The sequence below is a fragment of the Peromyscus maniculatus genome, chromosome X, assembly GCF_049852395.1.
Source record: "Peromyscus maniculatus bairdii isolate BWxNUB_F1_BW_parent chromosome X, HU_Pman_BW_mat_3.1, whole genome shotgun sequence".
In the NCBI taxonomy this organism is placed as follows: Eukaryota; Metazoa; Chordata; class Mammalia; order Rodentia; family Cricetidae; genus Peromyscus; species Peromyscus maniculatus.
The window spans coordinates 2,485,583-2,508,049 of NC_134875.1; the positions used below are offsets into that span (position 1 = coordinate 2,485,583).

At 50.4% G+C, this 22,467-nt stretch overlaps 1 protein-coding gene across 13 annotated transcripts in view; it reads right to left on the reverse strand.

Moving 5' to 3' along the window:
• Nucleotides 1-22,467, reverse strand: part of Atp2b3 (ATPase plasma membrane Ca2+ transporting 3) — a 75,127-nt gene that overhangs the window by 42,756 nt on the left and 9,904 nt on the right. For 11 of the 13 annotated variants that reach the window (XM_042269593.2, XM_006992482.4, XM_076562413.1 and 8 more), the window contains exons 2-6: nucleotides 10,342-10,671; nucleotides 4,473-4,670; nucleotides 4,115-4,372; nucleotides 3,576-3,701; nucleotides 2,787-2,912 (exon numbers count right to left, since the gene is read on the reverse strand). In XM_042269593.2, coding sequence (XP_042125527.1) covers nucleotides 2,787-2,912; nucleotides 3,576-3,701; nucleotides 4,115-4,372; nucleotides 4,473-4,670; nucleotides 10,342-10,549 — 916 coding nt within the window. In that variant the 5' untranslated portion in view covers nucleotides 10,550-10,671. Of the gene's footprint in view, nucleotides 1-2,786; nucleotides 2,913-3,575; nucleotides 3,702-4,114; nucleotides 4,373-4,472; nucleotides 4,671-10,341; nucleotides 10,672-13,242; nucleotides 13,381-16,605; nucleotides 16,686-22,467 lie in introns of those variants that run through there. The other 2 variants (XM_076562412.1, XM_076562411.1) reach the window with 2 other exon arrangements.

The window sequence follows — 22,467 nt, forward strand, 5'->3', positions numbered from 1 at the left end:
TGCCTATGGAGGGGCCTTCTTGACTTTCCAGGAGCAAGATATCATTACCTCCCAGCACATATTTACTGCATACCCTCTGGGCTTCCTGGGCCAAGCTTCTACCCAGTGTTTCCCACTGGGTCTTGACCTCAGCTCCACAGTGAGTCTCTAAAGCCAGTTCTGAATGGGCTCTGGGTCAGGTGAAGTAGGTGTGAACAGTTTCTGGAAGGCCTGCTACCTTAAGGGATGTCCTCTTCTTAGATGTTTGATCTTTTAGACCCAACAGGAGGTAATTCCCAAGCTCTAGACCAACCCAACCCCTCTATTCTTTTCTGAGGCCACTATTAGGAGGTGTGTGTCATTCAAAGGGATAAGGGCTCTGTCTGTTTTAGGGTACATCCAAACTGTGGGTCCAGAGCCACTGTGCAGAGGAGGTCTAAATGTTGGGTATCTAGCAGCACTAGGGGGAAGGTGTGAAGACTGGACTCCAGGTGGCCCTGTCTGAAGCCTCAGGTTGGGTACAGCCCATAGTGCTAGTTCCTCTTTCTGAGGGTTGCACAGCTCAGGTGACAGAAGAGTTTATCTGCAAGCCACATCTGCACTGGTCCCCATTTAGGGAGGAATCTGCCAGCACAGGATCAGTTTCCACCCAGTAGCTCATGTCACTGGGCAATCAAAGGACAGACAGGGTGTCAGGTAGCTTCTAGGCAATAGGACCATGGTCTGGGGTCCAAAGAATGAGAGAGACACCTCCAGCCATAAGTATGATAAGTATGGCATATATTGTACCCTTTCTGTTCAGGGCACCTGAGTGAATTGGGGGTAGTTTAGAGGTGAAAGAGATTTCTATCTATCTATCTATCTATCTATCTATCTATCTATCTATCTATCTATCTATCTATCTATCATCTATCTATCATTTGTGTGTGTGTGTGTGTGTATGTGCACGTGCGCGCACCCATGTCTCTTATTTTTTTTTGTGTGTGTGTGTCCATGTCAATGGAGGCCAAGAAAGGACGTTTAGGGCCTCTGGAGCTGGAGTTACAAGTAGTTGTGAGCTTCCCAATATGTGTGCTGGGAAGCAAAGTGAGCATCACTAGAAGCGGTAGCCTGGAGTAAAGCAGAGCACAGCTGGAGAAGGAGGGACTCTGGAAGAAAAGAGTATGTAGGAGTCACGATCAAAGGCAGGAATAGAAGGCAAGGGTGGCAAGTTGATAGGGAGCAGCTTCAGAGCATGCTCAATGGGTTAACAGAACCACAGGAGTAAGTGAGACAATAGAAGATGGGGGGACACTGGACAAGATAGATGCTGTTCCCCAGAGTCCCTCAGGGTACTTCTTCGGGAAGTTAGCCTACTCTAATTCCCTAAATCTTACAACCTAGCAGTGTTGGAGAAGTGCAAGCATCCTGTGTTGGAGGGTTTGGATAAAGAATGTCAAGTTCAATGAGGAAGAAGGGACCTAGGCCTAAGCTGTGAAGAATATCTAACGGATAGAGCAGGAGGCCAGGAGCTTGGAAAAGAGCCACCAGGGACACCAGGAAAGTACAGGTGATGTCAGTTCAAGGCAGAGACCACTGTCTTCAAGGGGAGGGAGTGGATTTCCTAGAGGGCCTTATGTGGAAGGGGCTCCCTGTCAACCAAGCAGAACCAAGAGAGCACTAAGCAAGGTTATCTAGCCTGAGGACTCAAGCTAAGCTCAGCTGAGGCCCAGAGCCGACTTATCATTTATCTGTATATTCCTGGACATATTAAAGTTGTGGGATAACACTGGGAGGAGTTTAGTGGAGCCTGGGAACATGGTGCAGCTGGCAGAAGGCCTGGCCTGCCAACAGCAGGGAGGTGCTCAGGGAGGCACAGGACCGACTGCCAGAGAACAAGGATAATAGAAGCTTCCCAGTGATCAGCAATTGTAGCCCTGTCAGCTCATGTGTCTTGGCTCTCAGGGACAGCGGACCTCAAGAAGCAGCCTAAAGCCAGGACTACTAACTTATCCTTCCTCATGCCAGTCTATCCCTGAATAGTCTAAAACTGATAGCTGTGGCTCCAGGTCCTCTAAGATGAACAGGCATGCATCTGGAAATATCTGCTCCCTAGTCACCTGGGGATGAGGAAAAGAACTGGGGATGGATTGCTCACCAGAGCTATGGTGTATGCCTGAGTCACAGAGGAGCAGGGCCTGGTGAAGGGAACTTCTGTGACTCCATGGTTTTGAGTTCCATGGCTAGAAGGGGCAGTATAGTAGATTCCAGGGCCATAAGGAAGCTGGGGTCTCTAAAAATCCTCTGTTTCTACCCCTTACTGTCCCCAGGGACAGGGCTACCACTTGCTGGAGAGCCTCCCCTACCCCACCCCATCCAGCATCCCCTGGTCCTGGCTGTCATTTTGAGACCTATCCCTATCTGCTCAGGAGACTTCCACTTTGGACTTTGTGACTCCCTCCCCAACCCCAATCTTCTCTATGGAAGTTGAGTACCTTGAGGGTAGGCATGAAGACTCCAGCAGCATCTTTCAAAGTTGAGATAAGAGGTCACATTTCTGTGACCACACTTCATCCCAGGGACAGATGTACCAAAACCATCAGAGAATAGCTATCTAAGGAAAGTTGCCCCCACATAGGAGTCATTGACCTGCTGGCTCTTATGGAAAATATCAGAAGGATTCTCAAGAAGAATCAGAAGAGGGTGGTAGCTTCCAACCCATCTCCCTGGAGCCAGGATTGGTCAGCAGGCAGATGAAGAAGCAAGAACAGTAACATAGGAGGAAGCTGTCTCATCATCTCTGGGCACTGGAGTAATGACTGTCTTACCTTTCTTGTCTTTCTTCTCCTCCTCCTCTCCACCAGCTCCAAGCAATGTAAAGATGATGCCTGTCTGGGAGTTCACACCAACAGCTGTTACCACCATTCTTCCAGAACCTTCCATGACATGAGTGCCTAGCAAAGAAACACAGAGGAACTAAGACAGATTTGCACAGCCTGGTAGGACATACTCAGCACCCATAGGGTGGCTTTCAGTGTTTCCCTGAGGCAGGGACTTGTCTTGCAGAAGTCACTGCAGCCGTTGGCACCTAAATCTAGACTGCAACCTATTTCCAGGCTTGGGGAAGTGGGAATGACCCAGAGGACCACAGACTGTCAGGTCCTTGTCAGAAGCATAGACTGAGCCATTCACAGGGCCCACTAGGGGGCTTCTGGTCTTCCTATCCAGTTTCATATTACATTTCCCATTAAGATAAAAGTGGGCTGAATGAGAACCTTCTAGAAAAGGAACAAAACACACACACGGTCATCTTCAGAGTCTATATGTGGAGGGAGCACAATATCCCAAGCTCCCCTTGGGATATCCCATTCATGATATCAAAGGCCCTCTTGAGCAGGGGAGACCCATTTCTTTGCCCTGTGGCTGGAGCCACACCACCAGGCCTCCAGTGACCTGCTCTGGCATGGCAGTGGGTAGCATTCTCAGACTCCCCAACCAGAAGGGCTATTCAGGGAGACCCTAGTTAAGGCAAGTCCAGCAGGATGGCTTGGCTGGGGTTGCTGGGCCAGGCTTTCAATGTGACCTTATACTGGGCTGGTTGAGAAGGTGATCCTTACCTGAGAGTAGCATAGGATCTTTGTCTGCTGATTTGCGCACATGGTCCGACTCGCCAGTCAGGGAGCTCTCGTCGATCTTGAGGTCATTGCCTTGGATGAGCACACCATCGGCAGGCAGAAGGTCTCCTATAGGCCAGCCCAGGCCAGAACCGGAAGCTATGGGTCCATGGGACCTCCCCACCCTTACTTCCTCCCACCTTCTCCAGAGGAGTTCCTGTCATCTGGGAAAGGACTTGGGGGGGTCTCTTCTTTAAGCCTCTCCCTTTGAGGAGGATCATCCACATATAACCATGTCCAGTTCTCAAGGAACAGGGGCAACATTTGTAGTAGGAGACCTCTTCAGAGTGCTTCCTGTGGGCACTGTTGTGTCTCAAACTCCTTTTCTGCCCCTAATCACACCCCCTATGCTCCAATCTCAGGCCCCTGTGGGTGAAAACACACAGACTTCTGGGGAAACAGTCTGAGCTGGGGAGGTTCCTCTGGCTCACCCTTCTCAGAAATGGTATTCAGGCAGGGTGGATGAAGATGGGCACACTTACCGTATTTGACCTGGGCAATGTCCCCTACCACCAGTGCTGCCACAGGGACCTGGAGGAGCTGCCCATTTCGGATGACAGTAAACTTCTGTTCCTGTTCAATACGGCTCTGAAGACCTCGGAACTGCTTTTCCTTGCTCCAGTCATTGAAGGCCGTGACCAGCACCACACAGATGACAGAGAGTAGGATGGCAGCCCCTTCGATCCAGCCGGCCTCAGCCTCTCCCTCGTCCTCTGCCCCACCAGACACATTCCCACAGGCTGTGTCCAAGGATGGAGGAGAACATAAAGGAAGGAGAGGTGAAGTCATGGGAGCCAAGAGCTGGGACCCTTCCTTCTATCTCAGAGCCCCGCCCCTCACCTTCACTTTCCTCTCCAGGTGGTGCATAGAAGGAGAGGCCCAGGGAGACGATGGCAGCCACCTCCAGGATGATGAGAGTCACGTCCTGCAGGGCTTCCCACACCAGCTGCAGGAAGGTCTTGGGCTGCTTGGGAGGGATGAAGTTCTGCCCATAGATTTGCCTGCGTTTCTCCAAGTCATTGGTGTTGTCTGCCAGGCCTACACAGTGTCCCGGGAAAGTGGCAGAAGCACAGAAGAAGATGGTACAGGCTAGCCTTTGGTACCACAAGCATCCCTGACTAAGCTTCTGCTGCTGCAAGAGTGGCCCTTGGGGCTCTCTGACTAAAGCCTGCCTCTCTAGAACTGTGGAGCAGATTCTTAGAGAAGGCAGAGTGGTACAGGCCTAGTGATATAAGCCTTTCTGCAGGCCCAGGACTAAGCATAGGGGACCAAGCACAGCCCTCACAGGGAATACCCAGCCTGAGGAAGGGATGGTAACCCAGGGAAGGGGGTTATCAATTTCCTGATGCAATTAAAAGACAGTAGGCCTAGGGAAGGAGGCCTTGGGACTGTGGTTGTCTCAATTGCTGAAACATTAGCTCACAGCATGCACCTTCCATGTCTGCTGTCACTTCCACGTCCAAGCTATCTTCGAGGGATGCTTGCAGGGAAGTGATAACACCCAATAAAGGAAAGGGCAGCAAGGACCCAGGAGGACACTATGTGGCCAAGGGTAGCTGAGACAGGAGCAGAACAGAGCACCCAGTGGCTCCCTGGGTTGTAAGTGGGTAAGGAGGTGAACCAATATCTATGTGGCTTCAGTAGATTTGTGGGGAGGTTGCCAATCAAAGTGATCCAGGTAATATTAGCCCAGTTTCACCCAAGAGCCAAATAATTGGCCAAGGCCCTCTCCAAAGGGATCAGACAAGCTATCTGTCTCCTAACACTTAGATTCCATGTCTCTTTCAGAGTGCTGGTCACTTAGCCCCACACAGGCCTGAAAGATAGGACTGTGTTTGAGACACTGGTACTTTGAAAATGAGGCAGTCTTGGGACCTTGGCCACCCCACTGTATGGTTTACTGTTTCCAAAGACATTCAGCGCTATCCAGCCTAACCTGCAAAAGGGGCAAGGCACAGGGGAACCTAGGACCAGGGACATTGGTGTGTCCAGAAGCATAGCTGTTGAGGAAGATAGAGCAATGTCTTCTGGAAATGGATGGAGGCCTACTTTCTAGAAGTTTCTCTGGGAAGGATCAGAGAGAATGAGTGTGAGAGCAAGTTCTTAGGTCCAAAGACCTACATAAAGAGACTGTCTTATGAAGAGAAGAGGGAGGCTTGGGAAGTCCTTCAAGGTGGAAGTATAGGGCCTGCAAGGAGAAGCAAAGGCAGAGGTTTGTGGCATCTCACACCTAGGTATGGCCTGGGGAACTGATTCCCTAGGTAGTGCAGGGAGGCTGCTCCACAGTGGGGAAGGAGGGACTCTGTTTACCAGTTCCAGAGGAGGCTTCTGAGACTGGAGCTTGAAAGGACCAGGAAAGGAAAACAGAGTCCCTCAGAGGCTGAGCTACTGTGACACAGAGTTGAGGAGAGGATGACCCAAGGTCTGGTGCCCACAGTGCCCAGGAAGTACCCAAGCAAATGGCTCCCCTATACCTAACACCTTCTTAGGATGAGAGATGGGGATGGCTGAGGCTAAGGAGATTGTCAACGGTTCATGCAGAGAACAAGGAGAGGAAAGGAAAGCGAAGTTCCAGCATAGGCCCTCTTAGTCCTAACTTGAGACTCCTCAATCAGTGCAGGATCCAGGGGCAGAGAAGGCCTTAACTCATGGCTCCAGGGCCCTGCAGGTAATCTCCATATAGATTTCAGACCAGTGAGAAATTGCTACACCCTTATCCTTGGTTGGCAAACTTCTGTGCAGGATGATCAGTCCCTCCTTAGGTTCGCGCAGGACTCTAGTGCTATACCCCAAAGGGACCAGCTCCACACTGACACCTAGTGGATGGATGGCAGCTTGAAGCTTCCACCAGAGTCACTGGCATGGCTTCTACCACCTGCTGAAGGAGCTGAGTGGTGAGCAAAAGGGACATCTAGTCCACGGAACGTGCATAGCAGGCTGGGTTTAGGAAGGCTCACAGGACTCAGCCCCAGATCGCTCACCAATAAGGAAGTGCTGACAGTGGACCTTCTGCAGAGGATCAGGGTACAGCTTGAATGAAGTGGAGGGACTGACAAGAGCAAAAGTTGCAACCAGCACAGCTTTGGCACGTCCACACCATCTAGCCACACGGTATCCTTCCCACACAGAAGGGCTGCAGCTGTCCCTGCCTTTCTCTCCCTGGCCTCATTGAGCCTGGGCTGGGCTGGCAGCTCAGATTTCTGCTACGGCCAAAGGCCTCTTTCTGAAGGCCCACAGCTTTCCCAGTAGGGTGTCTGGGAGACCTCAGCCTCTGTGGTAGCAGTGGTGGGGGTAGGGACCAAGCTGAAAAGGCCCAGCCTTTCTTCTAGATTGAGCCTTTTCTCCTTCAACTGCAGGAGCTATGAGAAATTCAACATCACAAGAGATGCACCAGAACTCTGAATTCCTAGACACTTGGGGTCTACATTGCCCTTGGCCTGGAGCCCCCACAGAGAGCAAGTGACCCATTCTAGCTTCTAAAAAGCCCGAGTCCCATGGCATCATGTGACTCTGCTTCCTGACTGTCCTGCTTCACATGCCCAGATTGTTCCTAACGCTAGTGAGGCCCTTAGTCCCTTTCCCCCAGAGGAGTCTCCGTTCCCCTCCTCTGCCTTGCCCTTGGCCTTGGATCGTCCTTGCTACTGCAGCAATGCTCCCGCATCCCCTTTGCCTGGCAAAGACTGGCAGTTGCCTTCAGATTGACCCTGAAGCCTTGGCTTTTCTGTAGGGTTGAGACCAACAGCTGCCACAACTGCCGTGGTACCATTATTTGTGTGTGTGTGGTAGAGAAGGCAGCTGTGGCCCCTTTTGTTCCCAAGCACATGTCCACCCAGCAGGCCCAAGACATGGGGACAGAGGCTGGGTGGTTGGCATGGACACAGATGGGCTTTTCACCCAGAGCAGAGTCCAGATACCATCAGAATTGGATTAGGACTACATTGTGTTGGTTCTCAGCTAATTGGCCCCATCCTTTTTGTGGCTGCCTACAGAGAGTAGATAAGACAGGGGCAGGGTGCAGAGCCCCCTAACCAATCTACCCTGAAGTTCCTGACCAGCAGGCAGGTCCTTCCTCAGGATGGCTTCTGGAATTCTTCTGAATCTCTACAGAGGCTGACAGATGAATGGATTGGTGCAATACCTGCCAAAGTCCCCTCCATCAAGATGCCAACATACCTACCTGGCCCCTTGTCCTCTTCTGGGCACTTGCCCAGAGGATTGGCATGGGGCCAGAAGTGCAGTTAAGTCTACCCCTCCTACTCAGAAGGCCTGCTGAGGAACCTGCTTGCTCGAGGCTTGCTGTGCTGAGGAAATGGGGGAGTGAGAATCACCTGCTCCTGGCCCCAGACAGCTCGGTCCTAGGAGCCTAGGGGGAAGGGTTGGTCCCTGGGCTGCCATGGGGACCTAGGGCCTCAGATGCCTGTCAGGGGCTGAGCCACCCACCTGGGCACCTGCCCTTCTCCATGCCCACCCCATTTACAGGCACCAGATGAGCTTTGGAGCTCTGTGGCAGAATCGGGCAGGTTCCCAGAGGCCTTGACATTTTAAATATTTAACAAGGCCTGACAGGCAGAGGGAAGAGCTGCCAGCCAAAGCCCATCTGCTTCCTTTGATCTGGGAGAGGCCAGAGCCCTTGTGGCTAAATGGCCCTCTACCCCAGCCTTTTCAGAGGCCCCACGTTCTCGGGGGGGGTGGTGGTGGTGGTGGCGGGGGTGGGCAAGGAGGAGGACGGAAAGAGATCCTTTGGCATGAAGCCCAGCCATCTGCCTTGACATAATGCTGCTTCAGGCTGGTGTATGTGTGTGTGTGGTAGGCAGGCTGAATAGGCTATCAATGGGTGCAGCAGCTCTACATCTCAGTTCAGGAAGATCCAGATGGCCAGGGAGGCCACCATACCTGGAGTTCTTAACCTGGCCCATGGGCCTGCCTTCTCCTATCTCTAATGCTCCCGTGGGGCCATGCACTACTTCCTATGAAGTGATGATGCTTTCTTCAATCTACTTGGGGCAAGGCTACAGTAAGAGCATCTGGTGTGTGCCCTAGAGGCTTTGAATGGAGGCAAGGGCAGAGCAAGGAGGCTTGAGGCGATGAGCATGAGTATTGTAACTAAAGGACTGATTTAGAAACAAGAATGGGCAAGGCCTGGTGATAGGCGGGACAGGGGAGCCAGGGAACAGGAGGAACCCAGGTGGTGGTCAGGACTTGCAGGACTGGGTGGGTCAAAATGCCACCACTGATATGGGTGGCTGATAAAAATCAATCAGCACTTGCTGGGAAGCAGGCCTGGCATCAGATTGGGATAGCTCCAGCAATCCTCCAAGACCAGTGTCAGATGAGCCATAACGGGTTCCAGCTCTTGAAATCTGGGGCTAGATTCATCTCTTTGGGAACCCTGGTCTCACAGAAGACCCCAGCATTCAGAAGTTGAGGACCCAAGATGACAGTCAGACCTGCACTCTAGATCTTCTAGAGGACTCTCACCATGTGTCTTCTGTAGACGCTCACTGGTGTAATACTTGCACTACTTCAGGCTTGTACCTCTCTGGGACAGCCTGTGACTACTGTCACTTTGTGTGTGTGTGTGTGTGTGTGTGTGTGTGTGTGTGTGTGTGTGTGTGTGTATGTGTGTGTGTATGTGTGTGTGTGTGTATGTGTGTGTGTGTGTATGTGTGTGTGTGTGTGTGTATGTGTGTGTGTGTGTATGTGTGTGTGTGTGTGTGTATGTGTGTGTGTGTGCTCGCGCGCGCGCGCGCGCGCGCGCGCGCGCGCGCGCTCATATATGCTCATGTATGTTCATGACCAAAGGTCAATGTCATATGTCTTTCTCAGTTGCTCTCCACCTAATTGTTTGTGACAGTCTTTCATTGAAATTAGAGTTCACTGACTGGCTAGACTCGTTGATATACAAGCCCTATGGATCCCCCTATCTCTGCTTCCTCGGTGCTGCGATTACAAGAACACACTCCATGATCAGCTTTTTACATGGGTGCTGAAAAACTCCAATTCATGCTCTAAGGTTTGCACGGGAAGCACTTTACCAACTGAGCAATCACCTCAGTCCCAACCACTGCCACTGCTAATGGTACCATATGACTACTGGGCTCTTCTCTTTGTCTGCCATTCCCACAAGATTAAAATGTCTCTGTGCCATCCTTATGTGACCCCTCCCTTCCCATGGAGAGGACCCCTGCAACTTGAGCCCCAGAGGGCCTCCACACTGCATTCTCTTATTTCTGGTTCCTCTTAACTGAGCCCAGGTTTAAACACATGAAGTCCAACTATATAGACAGAGGCCATGGTTTCCTCCTCCTCTGGTAGGAGACAGTTGATACTGCTCTGTTTCCAGAGTTTCCATTTGGACCCTCCACCTTTAGTGGTTCTCATTTACCCTTCCCTTTCTTTTCTTTTTGTAGGGTGGAAAATGACTGATCACATAGGTGTGGAGGAGGGCTCAATTCAGACCCTCAGAATTTAGTTGCACAGAGGATGACAATCTCCCCCTGTACAAGGCACCTTCCAGTCAAGACAAAGTGGCTGAGCAGAGGGTGTCAATCAGGGTGCCAGTTTCTGTGTCCTCCAAGGGTCAATTATGCCTTATCTCCACGGAGCCATTCAAGGCAGTCATAGCAGCAGCAGCACGGAGCCCCAATTGTGCTTCAGGGGTAAGGCATTCCTGGGATATCTCTTTCCCTGCCAAACCCAGTGGACTTACCCTCGGTAGGCGAGGTCTTCAGCCTCCGGCACAGCCCGCTGACATCTCCATAGGCTTCCTGGATCTTCTGCAGTGCTTCGGCACCTCGGAGCTCCATGAGGCTGCGCAGCTCTGCTAGTGTGCACCCAAAGCCACCCACATGGGGCACTTCCCGCTGCTGCTGGGGCTTGGGGTGGAACTCAATGGAACTGTTCGCCATGTCACCCATCCTGTCAGGCCTCCTCACAGGTGCAGTTTCGACTCAGTCGTAGCTAGGGACAGGTGGCCACCTAAGATCCCAGTGCTGAGGTGAGGCAAGGTGGTGGTGGGAAAGAGGCTAAGTGTGAACACCTGGGGAGAAGGAGGCAAGAAGAGGCCAAGGGTCTGGTTTGGACAAAGTGAAGGCCCAGGATTTTGGGGCTGTTCTACCCATCTTCATTCACTGTACTCTATGACTCACAAATGGCAAATTGACCTCCCAGGTCTCACCGGCTAGACCAGTCCCCTACTCCTGCCTATCATGAGCACCCAGAGCTAGAGGGTTTGTTAGGTGGTGAAGCAGGGAGTGGCGGGGCCCTTCTGCCACCAGCACCAGCCAGCTCTCACTGCCTCTCTGAACCACTTGAAAACCCAAATGGAAGTAAGGCAATATATTTGGGGTTATCAGTAGCTACTCTTGCTTCATATGCACAAGAGATCAGTGCCCATCACCAGCTTCTTGCTTGACCCTCTCACCTTACTTTCTATTCTTGCCTGAATAAGACTTGCCCAGTGCCACTGCCATGTTCTAAATCCCCAGAACTCCTCAATGGCTCAGGCCTGGGCTGTGCAGGGCTCCAGGGGACAGACTGAACCATGGAAAGGACCAGCTGCACTCCTTGTCAAGGTTGACTGTGCAGGGTGTTTCTGCAACCCTCAGGGTACCTGGGGGTGGGAGGAGGCCCAATGGCAAGTGGAGAGCAGAAAAAAGGGTGAGGGAGGGAAAGAGGTAAGGCAGAATAGACAGGTAAAAGAGGGTAAGGATAAGGGGAATCAAAGTGGAGGGGGCTGGGATAGGGCACAGAGGAGAAAGTCCAAAGTAACTACAAGTCACTAGTGACTGCTGACACCCTGCTCTCTAGTGTATTGCTACCCCACCCTGATGACAAAGAAGCTAAGGTCTTCCTTTCTGAAAACATTCAGCTGAGTGTGGTGGCGCACACCTTTAGTCCCAGCCCTTGGGAGGCAGAGGCAGAGGCAGGCCGATCTCTGAGTTTGAGGCCAGCCTGGTCTACAGAGCAAGTTCCAGGACAGCCAGGGCTGTTACACAGAGAAACCTTGTCTCAAACAAACAAACAAACAAACAAAAAACAAACAAACAAAAAACCCAAAACAACAACAACCTGAAAAACAGACCAAACAAACAAACAAAACCATCCAGAGCACAGCCAGGTCATAGCACCTTCCCCTTCTGTAGGGCTTCCTGAGGCTGTTGTCTACCCTCTGCAACAGCGCTCCTTAGCTTGCCTAAGAAAACTGCTGCTCCCTCTAGTTGCCATCTGCACCCTTCATGGGCTCTGACAGTAGGGCCATTAGGACCTACTGGACCTGTCCTCTTCCTGCAGAGCCATGTGCCAAACTTGCCACATTTGTCCCCCAGAACTGAATTATTCTCAGAGCATAGGGTTTTGGCCTTTATATCAGCAAACAACCCTCCTGGCAACATGCTTGGCTGGACTAGACCTCTCACCTTTGGGCAAAACCTCCTGGCTCAGAACAATACTCTCAAAAACCAGAACTCAGACATCCATCTAGGTTTCTTATGTAGAACCACCCATGGGGGAAAAAATAACCCAAAGCCTAGAAGAAAGGAAAAAAGGCCCTCGTGCAGCTAAAATAGAGGTGGTTAACTCCATGGCTGTCACTATCGGGAGGGCCTAGTGGGTTAGATCCTTTGAGTGCTATGGGGTGCCATGAACTGAGAATATCACATCTAGAGGAAGAGCAGAGGCATTGGGGGGAACATTCCCACACATGCTCTAAACATGAAGACTTCAGCTCTCAAGAAAAATTGTGTGTGCCTATCTGCAAGGTCTGGTGGGAGGGGAGAGGGGCACTTAGAAAATGTCCATCCCAATTGGTCACCATTTCACAGTTTGGACACCTGAGTAATAACTGTTTCATCACTTTCTACATGGACCAGGTTTCACTTCTGGAAGATGTGGGATGGAAATGGCAAACACAAGATGACTTCCCCATCTTCTCTCAATCCTGTGCACCTATCTCCCATCCCTTTTTCCAGTTGGTTATCTAAAAAATATTTCTTGGACATCTATTACATGGCAGGCAGTGACATTTTGTGCTAGAGGTGGACAAAACTAAACTAATTGCTTTTCTCTGTGTGGCTAAGCTATAGAAATAAGGTTCAATTCAGAGGCCCAAAGCCCTGGGGTTTCAGAGAAGGCATCGAGGAAGAACAAAGGGAAGAAAAGACTGAAAGGAGAAAGAGCTAAGCAAGGCTGGGGGAAGGCAGGACTGTGGTCCTTCTGCTTGGTTGAGCAGCAGCAGCCAGAAGCACTGGCTGGGGATGGCAGGAGCAAGCAGTGGGCCCACAGGAAGCTGGGTAGAATGTGCTCCTTCCACTGGCACTCTGTGACTTTGCCATGCCAACAACCTAGGAGGCGGTGACAAATATCACTCTCTTGTCAGTGTAAGAAGTAAAGACTTGGTTACGAGAAAGGACAGAGCCAGAGGAAATTGAGACTGCTGCCTCAAGGTAGCCATGTTAGCTTTTCACCAATCCCTGCTTCCCCAAACCCTACCCCAGGTGACCTTGCCTTAGGATGATGTCCTTGCTACTTGAAGGTGTTCCTCCTCCCCTCCTGTCTCTGACCAGTGCTCCATTGCTCCCCAAAGTCCCAGTGCATAAGCAGCTGGATGTACCTGTCAGGTTTGAGTTCTGTCTTCTGCTTCTGACACCCTCAGCCTGCTGGCTGCTGGAGAAGATGAATGGGTCTGGTTTGTCAGGGTAGACACTGTCTTCAGCCAGCACAGCCCGCCCCCTACACCCATGAGTCAGCTTCTCAGTCCCTAGTCAGGCAAGGCTGCTAGGAAAGGCCAGATCAACAGGGCTATAAGTACCCAAGTACTGGCAAGTGGAAACATGGGAGAATCCTTCCTCATTGGCCCTGAAGCCCTTTCAGCCCTTGTGGAGGGGTGGCCAGTACTTGCCTCAGGCTCTGATGCTCTCATATGCAAGGGCTCAGTACTACATTCACTCACCCCAAGCTTGAAGCCCCAGGGCTCCATCTGAGAACCTGCATGTCCCCAACTGAGTTGCCTAAGGACTCCACAGGGACTCTTTGTGAAAGGGAAGCCAGATGAAGGATTTTACTCCTTGGAAGCCATTAATCTTTTCAACCATTTTGCCCACCTGGAAATAGGGGTGCTCTTAGGCTTGGGGTGTGAAGTGAACAGCCTATTGGGTGAACTCTGAGATGGGTGCATGTTCTTCAGAGCAGGTACCTATAGGTCACTACTACACTCACCCAGACCCAGGAGCCCTGGAGGAGGACGGGGCTCCCCTAATGTAACTGAAGCATTTTTCTCCTCCTCCTCCTCCTCCTCCTCCTCCTCCTCCTCCTCCTCCTCCTCCTCCTCCTCCTCCTCCTCGTCCCTGACCTGAAGTGTAGAGGTACTCCTGATTTTGGAATGCTGTCATTGCTGAAGATGGCTGGACCTTCGGTGCCTCATAGTAAGGACCCTGGGTAGAGAGGTAAAGCCATTGGTTTGATGAGCCATATTACCTCCCCATAGCCAGAGGGGCTGGAGCTCATAGCACCCCTGCTCCTGTGTGACTGTTCAGGTGTCAAGTCGTCCTCCCCACCTCAGTATCCCCCAATACCCTGACTACCAGTCGTGGCTGGCTCCCTTTTCCCCATCTTCCACTAAGCAAATGTGACATCCTGTCTGCCAGCAGAGAGATCTCCCTTCGGGCTAGCAACTAGTGGCCACGCAGCCCTGAAAACTACTTCCCCTGGCTTGGGCACCATCACTCCAGGAAATTCTTCCTATAATCCACGATTGGTTCTGCCATACACTGTTTCAATCTCCAGCCCCAATCAAGAAGACCAAATTCCTTCAAAGCACCTTCCAACTCTTCCTCTGCCCTTGGCCTGTTCCCCATGCCCCACACCAGCCTACCAGTGGCCATCACTCAGTCTACCAGAGACCATCTCTGAGCTCCAACAACACATCCTTCTCTCTCATCACCACCTGCTGACATCCAATGGCTTCCATTAGTCACAGTTCTCTAGAATGTATTTACCAGTTTGTTTTCCAGTCATAATTAATTGCTGTTGAGCCCAAGATCCCATGATCCATTCCTACTTCGCAGAGCTGGGCATAGCCATGAACAGAAGTACCTTTACTTGCATCCTTAATTCCTTGAGACACATTGTTGACCACTGAGTTGCCAAAGTGCACTGAGTGGTCTATCCCAGATGGTGATGGGGCTGGAGGAATTAGTGACTGGGCACCTGGTCTATAGAGAAGGATCTTGGAGCTCTAGAAGGTGGCAGCACTATCCTGGACAGCATGAAGCTAATAAATGTGGTTGCTCAAACTTTCCTCATGTTCATTTACCCAACAGGCCACAGTTCAGATAGAAGGCATCAGTTAAGAGGAGGCCCCCTTTGAGTGACTCTTGGCTGCTGTAGAAAGCAGAAGGCATATTCTCTTAATCCCTGGGTTGTTTGTAAACCTGGATGATGGCCTCCTCCAGTTTTAATAAGGACAGAAGCCATCACGGAAATGGCCAAGAACAGAAGTGACCAGGCCTATCAGTTCTGTAGGCCTGATAGAGTTTCTGGCCTGGGCTAGCTGCGGAGAATGGCCTGTAGGCATCGAAAGGGCAGGGAATGTACCATTTCTGTGCTCTTTCATCTTTTAGACCTTAATTGGCTTAATTGAATTGAGAAACTCCTCAGAGTGGCACTTGAACTTTCTAGCATTTGCTCCATCCTGGCACAAATTGGCCAACATCATGGGGTAGAGAGAGAGCAGGAACCTGTATTGGGTTCCCTGGCTTGGCTCACTCTCATAGCATGACTGTCAACAGGTTGTTACCTCCGAAGATAGTAGAGGTGTTGAAGACAGCACAAGTCCAGACCCATCACACAGATGCCTTCTGGACTCTCCCCCCTAGTGAGACCTGGACACTTTAATCCCTTCAGATACAAATGGAGCACCTACTCTTTCAGTGACTCAAATCTGCTTGACCAGAAAAACCTTCCTGGTATCTCTCTCTCTCTCTCTCTCTCTCTCTCTCTCTCTCTCTCTCTCTCTCTCTCTCTCTCTCTCTCTCTCTCTCTCTCTCTCTCCTCTCCCTCCACCCCATCGCTCTCTCACACACACCACCTTAAATGGGTTCTCTGCCAGCTCCTTCAATTTAATATGTGTGTGGTTCCCCTGACCCTAGACAGGCCGTGCCCTTCAGGAAGCTGTGCAGTTCCTGAGGGAAGGCTCCTCTGCTTCTAGGCTTCCTCTAGTGACACCACTCTTAACACTGAACTTTGAGTTGTCAATGTCCATGGGATAACAATACCTACAATACCCACCAACCCTTGCTACAGCTCACTATGCACAATACCTGTTTCACAAAGGGGGAATTAGGGCTCAGTTGGGACCAGAGACCTCAGGCATCAAGTGCTTGTTTGATGGCCAGAGGTGAGTCCCAGCCGCCCATACTAGGACACCTTGTTGCTACCCTGAGCAGCTTCCTTAGCGGGTTCAGATGGAACCCTTTGTTCTACTTGCTTTGTGGGGTTTCACAGCCTCATGTTCAGAAGGGTCTAGGAAAAGAGAGCAAAGTCCACTGCCATCTCCCACGTCAGAACTAAAAAAAAAAAAGCATTAAAATCAAGTTAGAAACTGTTCAGGGCTGTCCTCACCTAGCACCGGACAAGTCTGTGGGGACACATGTCCCTAGTGATGGGGCATCTAGCCACCAAGTGCTGCCACTGTTCCTAGGGTAGATACAGCTGGATACCAGCACCAGCTGCAGGCCAAAAAGTCCCAGTCCCAAGTTTTTTCTTAGTTTCTGGGCCCTGAGTGATCAGAACAGTTCCCTTACACAAATCAAGTGTATGGTGCCTGGGCTTGCCAATGTTCTGGTGCTAGAGCCAGGTCCAGGACTTAAAGCATCAGTCCATCTGGATGGACAGGAGGTAGAAGCCTGGGCTGATCTGGTACATGCTTCTACCTTGGGCCCCCTCACCGCCCACTAGTATCTCCCTATGGACTCACCAAGTTAGGACTCTTCTTCCAGATATGACTAGGCCTCAGCAGTGTGACTCACTGGGGGTTTCTTGAATTAATAGGTGCTGGTCTCTCTCTATCTTCAGGCACCTGGAAAACACCAGCCTGCCCATGTAGTGGAGAAAAGAGATCCAATCCAAGAGCAGGAGCAGAGGCCTAACCCCTGCCTTATAGTCAGACATCCCAGTCACACTTGCACACTGGGTGGGGCCTGGGGCCCAGCTAGGCAGCAGGTGGGGAGAAGGTCTGGGAGGAGGGAATCTTGTAAGGCAGCTGGCTGTCCACTCTTGGGTCTAATGATGAGGCAGATATAGGCTTGGCTTCGGGCCCTGGGGGTGGTGCTTTAATCCTTGATTTCCTACATCTTCCCTCTCAGCACAGGGCTCTTGTCTTCTTGTTCACTTCTGCCCCATCCCTCTGCTTGATGCACCTTGGTGACCACCCAAGGACAAGGCATGCATGCAGCCAGAGAGGGGGAGGGAAGGAACCAGGCAGAAAACAGCCTCATTAATATTTCAGAGACACTGTCACTGCAGCTCTTGGGCCCTCACAGCCCCACCACTTTTGCTGGTAGAGAGAGGAGGATGGGAAAAGAGAAAGAAATAAAACCGAGAAAACAGATTTAAAGGGATAGCCTCCCCCCACTCCATTCTGTCCTCCCCCTATTCCTGGTACAATCTGTGCACACTCTGCTGTTTCTGCCACTGCTGCAGAATAGCTCTAAGCCCAGAAGAGCTTTGGGCAAAAACAATAACAACAGAGGAGGGTCAACTGTCACCATGGTACCCTGCTCCTTGCTCACTCACCCACCTTCCTGAAGTTCTGCCCTTGCAAGCAAACCTGGAGAATGGCTGGTGACTTTCAGCATGGCAATAGGGACCCTACTCATTCTACAGGAAGACAGATGCACATAGGAAAAGTAGAAGTCCCTGTTGAGGATCCAGCCAAGGAATATAGATCCCAGAAAAACCCACACCCAGAATCATGGGGTTGGTAGGGATCCAGACATTGCTTAATTTTACCCTTGCTTGTGGGTAGGTCAACCTCAAACTGATGGCCAGTCACTTTAGTCTCACCTAGGGCAGCCCAGGCAAGATGTGCATGGCCTTCCCTACCTGGAGAACTGCCTGCTCCAAAAGGGAGTTTGGGACCTCCACCCAATATAATACCCCTCAAGAGCATCCCATGCCAAGCCCAGTTTGTGACTACATATTTGTCTGCTTTCAGAGGTTCTGGGAGTGCCCCAAGCTCTCCAGTCTAAAGAGGCCTCAGGACAGAATGATAGATACTGCAACCACAATGCAGTACAGCATGGCAGTTTCTGAAAAAAATTCAGCATCGTATTACAGCAGCTCCTCATCTCATAAGAGTAGGAGGCAGAGACCCACAGAGACTTGTATAGCCATGTTTGCAAAAACATTACTCACTGTAGCCAAAAAGTGGAAACAGCCCAATGTCTATAGATGGACGACTGAACAAACAGATTGGGTGTCCCTCCATTTGCATATAATGGAACATCAGTCAGGGAATTATCACACATGCTATAATGTGGTTGACATAATAGGACAGAGCCTGTCTGGACTCACTTCTGGGAGGTCTTGAAAGTCACCAGCCTTATAGAGACAGGCAGTAGGATGATGGGTGCTGAGGACTGGGGTCCGGATGAGGAGCTGGTGTTTAGTAGGGCTGAGCTAAAGCTTGGGACAATGATCAAGTTCTGGAGATTGATGGTATTGATGGTGGTACTGCAGTGAGGATATGGGGCATTGCTTTCAAGTCTTTTGGCTCTAATGGTGGAGATGTCCTGTTTTGTGGTGTGTGTGTGTGTGTGTGTGTGTGTGTGTGTGTGTGTGTGTGTGTGTTTGTGTTTGTGTGTGTTCTATAATGCCAAAAGGAAATAAACCCAACCAGCCACTTTTCTCATTTGTGTCCAAGGTGGTAGACAGGAAGCCTGAATGGTCTGCTGTGGTGTCCTAAGTCATGTTGTCTCACCCCTGGGCAGGTCAAATCAGTAGTCCATTCTGCTGATGTGGAAATGAGCTTTTAGGGAGAACCCCCTTATGGAAATGTCAACCTAAGTAGCCCTCTCCCCATGTGCCCTACTCACATCCCACAGCTTCTTTGTCCCTATCCCTGCTACTTGCTGGCTGCTGCTACCATTATTGCCCACCTTCTTGGACCACTTTTGTTTCTGTCTTGTGGTGCTAGGGGCAGACCCCCTGGTCCAAGAATTCTAAACAAGTGGTCTGCCACTGTTATGCTCCAACTTGCTCTTCTGATTGGAAATGGTTGAAGCAAACATGTAGTCCCTTTCTTGTAGCTACTGACAGAGCTTCCTTGGGAGCAGCAAGCCCAGTCCATCCTCAGAAGCGATGATCTAATCACTTGGGGAATGCCTGGCCTCAAGATGGGTGAATTCTGTTTATAAAATATGCCTTTGGAAGCAGATCCTGGTGGTCAAGACTTGTGATTCCAGATACGTAGCAGGCTGAGATGGGAGGATTGAAAGTTCAAGGCCTGACTGTGCTGTAGAATGAATTTAAGGCCAGTCTGGGTAACTTAATGGGACTCTGTCTCAAAATAAAAAAAAAATAATAAAAGGAAGGCTGGTGTAGTGGTTTGAAAACAGCCCCCAAAGGGAGTGACAATATTAAGAGGTATGATTTTGTTGGAGTAGGTGTGGCCTTTTGGGGGGGAAGTGTGTCACTATTGAGGTGGGCTTTGATGTCTCATATATACTCAAGATATGCCCAGTGTCTCAGTTAACTTCCTGATGCCTTTGGATCAAACTGTATGACTCACAGCACTAGCACCATGTCTGCCTACACACCACCACGTTGCACCATGATGATAATGGATTAAACCTCTGAAACTGTAAGCCACCCCAATTAAATGTTTTCCTTTATAAGAGTTGCCATGGTCATGGTGTCTCTTCACAGCAATAGAAACCCTAACTAAGACAGTTGGGAACACAGCTTCATGGTAGAGTTCTTACTTAGCCATCATGAGGCCCTGAGTTCAACCCCTAGCTAGTGCCAAAAATGGCTTTGAGAAGTGCTAATGAACCCCTAGAATGTTCTGGAAGGGACTATATGATATTTTTCTAGCTAGATGTCTTGCTGTCCAGTCCATGACTGTATTTTTTGACTCTCTTACAGCTACATATGACCATGTAACTACACTTTGGCCAACTGAATATAAACAGAAGTGACTGGGACAACTTCAAGGTTCAAGTTGAGGCGTGAAAGAGAAGGGACATGTTTTTCCCTGCTCTTCTTCTGCCTGCTGGCTGAAATGCTGATGTGAGGATCAGGTGGTAACAGATATCTTGTGTCATCTTGCACATGAATCTATGTGTATCATATAGGAGCCCACATCCCTATATACTAAGAAGCCATCACAGCAGACACAGATTATGTAGCTAGACTTCTGTGTGAGCCAGGAATTAACTTCTTTGCTGACAAAGCTGCTAATATTCCTGACCTTTACTAAAGAGGATAACCCCACAACCTAAAGAAATTGGAGATGCAGAGGGAAGAACTAGAGCCTCCACCTTTACTATGTGCCCAATTCAGGCCTGGTTGTGGGGAGTTAGGAGGCTTTCCAAACTTTCCAGGATCTGCCAAATCTCACACTTTCATGGGTTCCCTGTAGCATGTGATCATCTGTAGCCTGGCTCCCTCTCACCTGTATTATTTGACACTGTCCTAGATGTTCTAGTCAAAGCAGAGAGAGAAGACAGGACCATAAGAAAGAGAAAAGGTCAGTCCTGTCATATGCAAGCCAAGCCAGTGGGCCGTGTTGAGTACTGTGCATTGTGTGAATGATTATGATTGCTCTGCACAGTGACGCTCTATGTCAAGGGATGAGGATGCCTATTGTGGCATCTAAGGAATAGAGATTGAGATGCTTATTCAGGGTCATATTGCCAGCAAGGAGTAGAGGCTGATGTAAGCTTGGATAATCTGGCTTCAGATTCTGTATGGCTCTTCTGCTAAGTGACTGCCCAGAACATCCAAGAAAGCAATGGACACCTGATTAGAACCAATTCAAAGAGTTAATAAAGTGGCTGGATAGGTTGTGTCCTTGTGCAGCTCAAGCACTGGCTGCAGAATCATTCAGCCTATCTGGAAACAGGACTTCATTTTTCCTTGCCGAGTTGGTATGCACCCAGTGCAGATCTTCATGAGGCTTGATCTGTTTCTCTGGAGGCTTCCCCTGACCATTGGGCCAGGGAAAATAAAGCAGGGCAAGGCTCTTTGTTCAGTCTGTCAGTTTTGCTTCACATGTCTTTCCCAAACCTTTTACCTTTGTCTATCCTGAAGCTGATATCAGCCAGACCCCAGAGTTCAAAGGTCAGGACCAGGCTCCACTGCTGAAGCCAGAACATTTCGCTTGGCCTCAGGCTGGGGCCTCCCAGGATGTTTTCCATTTTAGGGGCCATCCCTAGGCCTGTTTGGATCCCACATGGCTCTGGGGTCCCTAGAATATTTTTGTGGGATGAGTCAACATGCCCACACAAGTGGTTCTTACAGTGCTGCATGGCCCTGAGTTACAAAGGGAGTTAGAAACTCCCTTCTGGCTGGGGCCATGCAGTATGGTTACTGGGGTCATGACTCTACATGGAGAAAGGGGACAGTCATTTGTTTTCTGCCAGAGAAGGCAGAAGCTGAAAAAGGAGAGAGCTGGAGAAGCCGATGGGCAGGAAGCATAATGACACTAATTATCCAATTACAGCGAGCTGCGCGGCCAGAGAGCTGCATTGCAGCAGGAGCCAAGTCAGGCCCGCGCCCCGCCCCCACACGCTTCTTGCACACGCAGGCCCTCACTTCCCTCCTGCCCTGAAGCACAGACAGCCAGGCCACCCTGTGGTCTCTAGAGAGGCAAGGAGACCAAAAGCCACCATGGCTAGCCTCTGTGAAAGCCTCCTACCCAGGAGGCAGCAGGTTCTAATCCTCCAGCCCTTCATATCCAGAAAACTCCCTGCTGGAAGGAAGGACACCCAAGTCTCCCAGCTCTTCTGGCTACTGTGGTACCAGTCCAATCCCAGAGTCATCCTAACAACCGGAAACAGCCAAGGTCTAAACAGGTAATTAAGGAAATTATAGACAGCTGGAAGCCATTGGAAAAGCAGGGACTAGATAAGAAGACTACGAGGACATGCATGTGTGTGTGTGTGTGGGGGGGGTTGCTTCTGGAAGCAGGTTAAAGTCCTTGGCCAACAGGCAGAGGCAGGGCTATGAGGAATTCACTGCTGTCAAGGTCAGCAGTTGGAGGTGTAGGGGTCCCAAATGCTCATAAACTAGTCTCTTTAGGCCACTTTTGTTACTTAGCTTACTCACCCAAAGGACCAATCCCATGTGGAAAAGGAACTGTAAAGAAATGGGCTTTTCACTGTGTGGAGTTCTGAGGCCACAGGGGTCTCAAACCTACTTTTCTTCCCTTTGAAAAATTCTTGACCATGATATTCTTAGCAGAGAAGAGGGCAAGGGTACTGGGGATAGAAAAGACTAGAGATGGGAATCAACTGTTACCGCTACCTCTCTGACCCAGAGGCAAAGGCTCAGCACGCTCAGGTCTCAGTATCCCATCCCCAGGTTGTCCAAAACTGCTGCCTGTTGTCAAATGCAGTAACAAAGGAAGAAGAGGCTAGTGACCCATGGTGGCTCCAAGAAAGGACACCTCAAAAATTACATCTCAGGGAGGGTCACCTGAAATGCTGCTAGGCACAGCTCCAGCATCCTTACGAACCCCAACTGGCTGTGATGGCAGGACCTGAAGGTCCCCCAGGGCCTCGCTGCCACCGGGATCACATGGACTGAGCTTTGTACCACAAAGGTCATGCAGTGT